Raw genomic sequence first — 9,319 nt, 5'->3', positions numbered from 1 at the left:
CATTGGGATCTTGCTAACCACCAATCATGGAAGCTATAAATAGCTCCCTATATGGTTAAGACCATTTTATCTTAGAGCCCCTAGATGCTTGTGGCAAAGTCACGAGTGTTCATTTATTATTAAACCTCTGTGTCTAGCAATAGTTTTTTAGTGTTTGGACCTAAGCACTAAAGTAGTCATGAAGTAGGACGAGACACTTTTGTATTCTAGCCACCAGGGCCAGCAAGCTCCACCCTGTCTCTACTCTTTATTACCTCACCCTCACCGCGTATGGCAGGTGTTCTAAATTAAGTCACTGTAATATTTCAGAACAACAATGTCTGACGAGGAAGCCATTATGGAACCAAAGGAGGAGCAAGAAGAGGAGGAGCAGGAAGGACAGGAAGAAGGCGAGGAGGTCAGTAAATCTCCTCACCCTAAGGCCCCCCTCTCCCTCCTGTCAAAAAATTTATTATGAAAAGCAAAAGCAGTCGAATAGCAAACAAGATGGCGTGTTTTAAAATAATATCTAGTCTCAAAAGTTAGATTTGCTTTTCTACAAAGTGCTTATCGAACACTAACCCCCTCACCTCATTTTTAAGATAAATTTAAAATAAGATGGGGACAGTTTTTCCTGTGTCAAGACCCTTAAAGATAGGCCCTACCCTTCTGGGCCATTAACTGCAGTGCCCTATCACTGCGAAGCTACTTAGTACCTAATAAACCATAATCTAACTTGATCTAAAGTAACAATCAAACAACGTTAGATAGTTTGCAAAAGGGGTTTATATGTGCCCAACAAGTCATTTTGAAGGATCGCGCTTGTTCTACTTAAACTAACAAATAGGAAAGTGAAGAAGAAGCTACCGGGGAGAATGATGAAGAAAATAATGACGAAGGAGATAATCCTGATCAAGAGGGAGAAGATCAAGAACAAGGTAAGTTCCAAATCTAATTTTTAAACAATGTGCCAAGACTATATATAGTACAGGAATGTTATTCACCTTTTAATAAAACAGGATGATAGAAGGGAAGGGTAGGGTAAGTTAAGTAAACAGCACTTCTATGAATAAAAATGGATGACAAAATCCGTAAGTACCAAAGAACAAAAAGCATGGAAGCGTAAATGGACAATTTGATGATTTCTTAAAATCTAGAACAGAAAGATATCATGGAAAATTATATTTAATTTCAATACTTGTATTTTCTAGCATGATTGACATTCCGATGGTCAAAGTAAATTACATACTGGATGCTCATTGGTATAGGGAATCTTCGTTAAAAACTCAGTTGTCTATCTTAAAAACCAGCTGAGAAAATCACATTTCCCCCATAGCTTTACGGACTGATTGTCAGACTGTAAGACAAATTGAATTATAGGGTAGCTTTGCTACAAAAAATACACCGTAACATTACAGAAAAACAAAGACAAACACTATACAGTGTTTCTGGTTTGTAATAAAAACCCATGAAGTGTGTATGTGTTATTTTTTTAATTTTTGCTTTAAAATTTATAAATTCTTAAAATTAAATTATCCCCAGGAGAAGAAGTCCCAGAGGGAGAGGAGGGTGAGAAGGAAGAGACAGAAGAGCAAGGTGAAGATACTCCTGAGGTTGAAGACAAACAAGTATCATTCCAAGAAGAACCAACGGTAAACTATGATTTTCGTTTTTTACTATATAAAAATTTTTATAGTCTAAACTTGAACACATAGATAAAGTGGTTTAATGGGATTTAGATTGACGATTGTTGAAAAGTACATAAATGAATGACACTCTTAGCTTAATTTGAAAACTTTATGAATAAAAATCATGAATTTAAAAATGAGTTTATATTTCACTCATTAAAAAAAGTGCATTTCATAATGAATATGTCAAGATTGGATAAAAGTTTTTATAAGATAGAAAGAAAGTAAAAATGAAGGAGGTAATTGGCAGTTTCCATCAAAGTGTATAGTGGATCACATGAACCCCCCACCCCCATCCAATTTTGAAATTAAAAAGGGTTAAATGTTGTGTGTTTTTTTTACTTCAGTGCCCCCACAGATGTAAGACACAAAGACGGACATACTTCTCGTGTTTTTTAACAGTAACATGCACAGGGTTTTACCTATGGTGTGTATTTTTTGAGAAGGTGAAAAAATTGAAGATAGGCTAGCCCATTTTCAATTTTTAGGGGAAAGTTTACACGCCCTTACACTCCCCTCTGAGCACAATTATTTGTTTAAATAAGAGTAGATACTTTGTAAATATGGGATTTATATAACATTACTTTTGTATTAAAGTAAATATCAGTTTCATAAAAAGTGATTTTTCTATTATAGCCTCCACCACCAGCTAAGGGGCCAAGCGGACCAATACCCAAAAATGTTCTTAACAGACTTATTACAGGTTTGTTAAATTTAAAAAGCTCTTTTACAATTAGGGTCATTCCGTCCATCCGTCTGTTCGTAACAAAAAGGAATGTTGTTTAATTTAGGCTTGTTAAAATTTACAAATTGCTGTAAAACTTTTTTATGATGATTCATATGACAATTAGGCACTAAAGCTAATAGTTGCTACATTTTATAATCTTTAACGAACAAAAAATCCGTATGTCTATTTTATAAACTAGCGGCTTCGCCCCTAGCCTCTAGGGGCTTTGCCCCAAGAGGTTTTTTCAGACCAATTTTTCGTAATTTAGATTTTTTTAAAATTTTCTTTGGGGGGGGGGTGAATTGGTACTTGCTTACATGTGGTAGACTGGAGCACCGAAACCCCCCCCCCCCCGCTTAATTTTGACAAAAATCAAAAATAAGGGGGGGGGGGGTAGTTTTTTAATGTCTGGAAAACGGCAAGGAGGAAAAGTGCTCAGCAAGGCAAAGACTTAACCCCCCCCTTAATTTTGAAGAAAAACAAAAATAAGGGGGGGGTAGTTTTTTCACTGTACAACACGCCAGAAAGTTGAGTAAGGTAAATCAAGAAAATCCAGTATACCAGAGGGGAAACCTTATTACAGGGATATTCATGTTTTGGGGCATAATTTTGCGCAAAATTAAAACCTTTTACTGGCCCCCCTCCTCCTTATTTTCTGTTCAGGGATACATCAATTACTAAAATCAGTCAATAAATAAGGAAATTATGCCCCAAAACATGAATATCTCTGTAATAAGGTTTCCCCTCTGGTATACTGGGTTTACTTGATTTACCTCACTCAACTTTCTGGCGTGTTGTACAGTGAAAAAAACTACCCCCCCCTTATTTTTGATTTTCTTCAAAATTAAGGAGGGGTTAAAAACTACCCCCCCCTTATTTTTGATTTTTGTCAAAACTAAGCGGGGGGTTAAAAAACTACCCCTCCCTTATTTTTGATTTTTGTCAAAACTAAGCGGGGGGGGGGGGGTTTCGGTGCTCCGGTCTTCACATGTAAGCAAGCACCGGTGAATTTTTTTTTATGGGGGGGGGGGGGTAGTCGATATCACTTTTTAAATTTTAGTTTTAAAAAGAAATTTTTTTTGTGGGGGGGGGAGTATTTTTAATTTTTTGTTTGGGTTCGGGGTGTCCCACCCCCCAAGAAAATAGTTATAAACCTTCCCGGGACCTATGAGAAGCTACCCTTCAAAGGAGAACCCGATCAGTTCAGCGGTTAGCGAGATCCTTCGCTACAAACAAACAGACAAACAGACAGACATCGTTCTACTTTGTATTATAGATAAAATTTTTGCTCAGATTTCGAAATAATCATGAGGTGTTTGTATGTGTGAGCAGTTCAGTGCAATTGTGTTTTGAGCAGTTTAATGCAGAAATGAGTGTGTGTGTGTGTGTTAGTCTGCCTGGCGCCTGCGTGTGTTATACTAATGTACACTAAACGTAATTACTTTTGCTGGAAGGATTTCAAAGTAAGACGGTCAGACATTCACTATAAAAAAGTAGTTGCACTGCTGGTAATGATTAACTGTGTAGGTATGTGGGCGTCTAGAGAGATGTTACGACAAGATACGGATAAACAAATTGTTATGAAGACAACTCTTAGAGAACTCATCATTTATTGGTAAGTTCTCTTTCACTTTTCTTGCTTTTATACGAAATATCCTTAATTCAAAATCCCTAAAATGTCATAAATGTAAATTTTTGTAAGTATCTAGCTTATTTTTCGAATTAAAACAATAGCAAACCAACCTTTTTAAAAACCGTTTCCCAAGTTGTAACAGGTTCGAATGTTGGACAAAAGCCGTGCAATCGAAGGGTAAATTGTCGGGACGTATTAAACATTAGAGGAAAACAGTAGAGGCTTATGGGGTTAAGTAACTGTATGTCCCTATCCCAAGGACCTTGTGCCGACTCTCAATTGGGTCTTTGACCAATAGTGTCGGGAATATTAACACAGCCAAGTAGCAGAAAACAACCATGGGAAGTACTGTCAATAAATGAATCTATATTAGTGTTCTCAAAATAAACACATATTTTTTTCTAATTCACCCTGTATTTTCTTATGAATGAAATATCTTTATGCAATATTTGAAAATGTAACCCATTTTGCTGATTTAGCACACGTGCAAAATATCAGTTCAGTTGTTTTATATTACAATATATTCATCTTTCAAATTTTTGATGATATATGCTGAATGCTATAACAGTTTCATTTTTGAATAACAATTATTTTCTTTTTCAATAAAACGCATTCAATGCTTTTCTACAATAAGGAATGGTGCCTCCGTCTGTCTACACAAGCTAATAATATGTACCCGAGACCGTGGCTTTATACGTTGTTGTTTGTAGCCATGATTCTCTGAAGTTAGGATTCAGATGCACACGGAGATTGGAGTTGAGAATCCTTTGTCCAATCATAGATCGGTAAGCTTCGCGCACAGCTGGGTGTATTCTATGATACGTTATAAGCTTACCCGCAATTCTCAATTATTACATCACCCTGGCCTAGAGTTTTGGCAGGTGTTCCATATTAAGCCACCCTAATTAATGGCGCTCTCATATGAATGAGGAGCATGGACGAGGGAAAGCATGATATAATTTGCTTGATATGTAGAATCCTAACTTTCTACAAATCTCCCCCCTTACAACCTTAGGGCATTTCAGGGAAGGTTACGTGAATTTGACAAATTGCGACAGCATTTGTCAACCAAGTGCATAGTCTATGGAGAGATTGTAACTCGGTTTCTCCCAACCAAAGCGTAGTGCGCTAACCACTACACTATGGGACACCAATTGGCTTTATAAGTAGTAGATCCGCTCGTCATAACTGCCCAAAACAGGCGCAACTTATTACCATGCACTTTCAGGACTTTTAGACAAAGGTCATATAATCAAAGAGTTAAGTATCTATATGCCGATATTCGGTTGTCCGTCTATATTTTCAAAGCTTTGCTTTTATGGATGTTGTCAATTCATTTTTGGTCAAAACACAATAACAATGTATGTAATGCTACATATTAATGAATTACTGGACATACAACTATGTAACTCTAAAAAGGCTAGCATTTCAATTGTATTGAAGATTCGCTTCTTAGCTTATCTACCATCTTACACACTTTTCTATGTTTTGTTATAAATTGATCTGACTCTATTTTATTTTCAGTGTGTTCTTGTTTGTGATTGTGTACATGACATTTAGCCAATACTCAAGGGACTTCTATCTACTTAGATCAAGGAATAATGTTTTAGAAAAAGACTGAGAGTTATTATTAAGAAACGCCAATGATCCGCTATTTCAGCTGGTGGAAGGGGGGGGGGAGTTTAAATCTGTTCAAAAATATCAATAAGGCTGTAGAAGATAAAATGGTTCTAGCTACAATTGGAACCTTCATACAGAGGCATCACAATCAAAGGGTTAGCTTGCTTTTTGCCTTAAATATTCATACATACTTTCAGTTTAATCAAATGGCCTTAATGCTCAGAATCTAGTCAACACGCCGGCCATAATCATAACAATTAACCCTATATCCAACTTCTAATGTCAACATACCTAATAATAGAAACATGTAAAAATGACAGCAGTATAGCAGTATGACTATTAGCAATCGAGATAAGTAGGCCAAAATTATAATACACTATGATAAGGTAAATAAGACAAGTATATACATATGTATTTAATATATATATTTTTTAGAAATTTAAATTTAAGCAGCAAAACTAAAATACCAAATCTATTTAAAACGATATTTGTCTGCTTTCAAGAGGTCATTGAAGCATGATCTAAGTCCAAATATTTTCTCTGAATCTATTGTAAAACATGTATTGGCATAGGATTGAATCTCTATTTGCGGATCAGGAGAAGATTACTAAGGAAAATTGAACGTTTACACATAGAAAAATATAATAGAATGTAAATTAAAATTTTTTTTCACTTATCGTTATTGTTTAAATAGATTTTACAAAGCTGTAGGCAAATATTCTGTTTAAGCTAGAAAAGTAATAATGTTCAATATTTGAAATTAGTACGCTTTAAATTTAAAAAGCCCTAGTAAGATAATTTACGCGCCAACGTTCCCCTTTCCCTGTATGTTCAGTATAACTATAGTTATGTTAAATAGCTTTAAAACATACAGGAAGCTTCCTAGCAAAGCTAAAATAAGAAATTTCTTGACTAATTTCATTCACATAAAATTTTATCAAGCAATTTCTCTACTCATTTGATTTAATTTGAAAAACCATAATACTTTATTTTAGGTTATATTTTATAAGTTTACTATCATTTTGGACAAAAATAGACATCTGCGATATTTTAGATAAACATTATACAAAAGAAATTTTTCTATCTTTTTCTCCTCTGCAATGACTTACAATTCTCTATATCATTCATTTCATATTACTTACATACATATAAAACAAGAATAACAACATACATAGGTAGCGTGGCACAATAATTATCCCATATTAACCATTAAACATGAATATGTGATCAAAAATAAATGTATTCTAAAAAAATGTTGAAAATATTTTGTCTAAACAAGCTTTAAAATTATATACCTTATTTATTAGCAGGAGGAATAGAAAAACGAATAAAGTTATGTACAAAGTAGCTTTGTTAAAAACAAGAAATCTAACTACATAATATTTACTCTAAGTAAGTAATTTAAATCTATTTTTAAAATAGATTTAAAACTACGATGCATAAAAAAATATGTTTACATACAAATCTTGAATCTTATATAATAAAAATCTTCTTTAAATATTTCTTTCGTGATTAAAGCAGCAAAAAAAATAGGCCTCGCGATTTGCAGTAGCGGTAAAAAAGTAGCGGCTGCCTGTTGCATTTTGCTACTTTTGGATGTTGTCATCCTAGTTTCATATATACATTTTATATATCCATTTTACCTATTATTTATATGTATACCTTTCGCTTATTTACCCCACCCCCCCCCCCGCAACCAATTAAATATTTTTGCACAAACCTGTAAGGCAACAGAGCTTGTATGGTACACTCAGAGTCAAAACATGTGCAAACATTCCAGAAATTTTTTAATTAAATGAAATTTTTGAAAACCCTGCCAGAGAATTTCTTAATTAAAAATTATAAAACTATTTTCTATCTACAGCTTTTATAGTGCACCTTTCCATTTTATTGAAAATCATAAACTTAATTATATGTATATTTTTTTCTCCAAAATTAGGGTTGGGCCGGATACCGGATATTGAAACTATCCGGCCGGATATCCGGCTCTAAAATTTTTTATACTTTACACCAAAAATCTCTGCTTTTTAAAATCTTAAATGGCTATAATTTTCTTATTATTGAAGCTAGAAGAACATTTTTTCTGAATAAGTTTAACTTTATGTAAATTCATATAAGATTTCTGAAGAAATTTTTTTTTTACTACATTAATATCTGGTAATTTGGCCGGATATCCGGTAATTTGGCCGGATAACCGGATATTTACCGGATATCCGGCGTTGGCCGGATATCCGGCCGGTTACCGGATATCCGGCCGGTTACCGGATATCCGGCATTTGAAATCAGCCGGATATCCGGTATCCGGTATCCGGCCAAAAAAGTATCCGGCCCAACCCTATCCAAAATATCAAATTAGTTTCTTCCTTAATTGCTATTCTGATGAAAAACTGACAAAATCAGTACAGATTAAAGACAAGTAAAAATTAGATATATTTTTTGCCCCCAGAAACTATGGACTTAAAACTTGAGGGGGGAACAAGGGTCTAAACAACCCCCTAAAACTGCTAATAAATTCTTTGATTCTTCTTAGTTAAAATTCACCTTATAAAAACTTCAACAATTTTAAGGCTGTTTTATTGAAAATATAAATTTAAAAACAAGTATTTTCAATTATTCTTTGTTGAATAGATTAATTAAATATCCTAAATTACATAATTGTAAACAAATATTTTCAATTAGCCACGAGACTTCTGGGAATTTGCAGAGGGAGAACTAATAGGTAATATCATTTTTTTGAAATGAAGCTTTACTATACTTAGGGTAAGTCCGTTTTTCTGTAACGGATAGCTCTTACAGGCATGTTATAATTGTTATAACCAGAATATCCGACCGTACGTCCATATAAAATAATTTTATACTTTTTTATTAAAATTTTTTTTATATAATATAATATTCCTTTTAATCTAATTACTATGACAACAAAATACAATGTGTTAAACGAAGTATTTCTAGAAATTATGTATGTCCCTAAACTTTATCGTGTATTCAAGCAGTTTTGCAACATGTTTACTTACAATTTTGTTTATATTTATTCAGTTCTGACACTCTACCATTAATTTCAGAACTTCGCTTTTAATGATATTGTCTTCGTTGTAATATAATGTGGTATCCGCCTAGGGTAAATGGCAGACACCAGAGTTCGAATAAAGACTACGGCAGTGTGACAGACGTGGACACCTTACTATAGAGAAGCTACGCTTCTCTAGCTTTCACTAGATAATGATCAACATCTATTTCAGTTGTCACTTTATTGAAGGGTTGTAAGATACTGAAGTTATATACAACAAACAATAACTACATGGATAGGAATAAATGATCATAACATAAAAGCATTATAATACATATACAATAGTCAGTTTGGGCAATCATGATTCCCCATCCCTGGAAAGGGTGGGGGGGATTAAGAATACAGTTAACTATAATATAAATACATATGGATTAGGAATAAAGATGGTTAAAGATAAATCATACAGTAAAACATAGATAATTGCAATGGTTAGGTAGATGGCTATCCCTGTCTGGGGCAGGCAGGATAGCCCATGGAGCAGCACAATAGGTAGATAAGCATAGAGGGGTTGAGTGGTAGGTCTGGGTACTAAAGAGGGAAGGTTTGATGATTACTTGTGACAACAACAGTCTGTGTGGGGGCAGGTTTAGATCCTTTATCCTCAG

At 34.2% G+C, this 9,319-nt stretch overlaps 1 protein-coding gene across 2 annotated transcripts in view; it reads left to right on the top strand.

Annotated features, from left to right (window-relative positions):
- Positions 1 to 313: 313 nt before the first annotated feature.
- Positions 314 to 9,319, top strand: part of LOC145318574 (polycystin-2-like protein 1) — a 46,977-nt gene continuing 37,971 nt past the window's right edge. For both annotated transcript variants that reach the window (XM_080159957.1, XM_080159949.1), the window contains exons 1-8: positions 314 to 397; positions 827 to 917; positions 1,522 to 1,631; positions 2,304 to 2,370; positions 3,922 to 4,009; positions 5,552 to 5,625; positions 6,222 to 6,259; positions 8,327 to 8,366. In XM_080159957.1, coding sequence (XP_080016083.1) covers positions 317 to 397; positions 827 to 917; positions 1,522 to 1,631; positions 2,304 to 2,370; positions 3,922 to 4,009; positions 5,552 to 5,625; positions 6,222 to 6,259; positions 8,327 to 8,366 — 589 coding nt within the window. In that variant the 5' untranslated portion in view covers positions 314 to 316. The remainder of the gene's footprint in view (positions 398 to 826; positions 918 to 1,521; positions 1,632 to 2,303; positions 2,371 to 3,921; positions 4,010 to 5,551; positions 5,626 to 6,221; positions 6,260 to 8,326; positions 8,367 to 9,319) is intronic.

This window comes from Acartia tonsa, chromosome 1, assembly GCF_053477335.1.
Source record: "Acartia tonsa isolate MP-2025a chromosome 1, ASM5347733v1, whole genome shotgun sequence".
NCBI classification, from domain to species: Eukaryota; Metazoa; Arthropoda; class Copepoda; order Calanoida; family Acartiidae; genus Acartia; species Acartia tonsa.
Note: the sequence above shows the minus strand (reverse complement) of the source record. Positions and strands in the feature narration are given on the sequence as shown.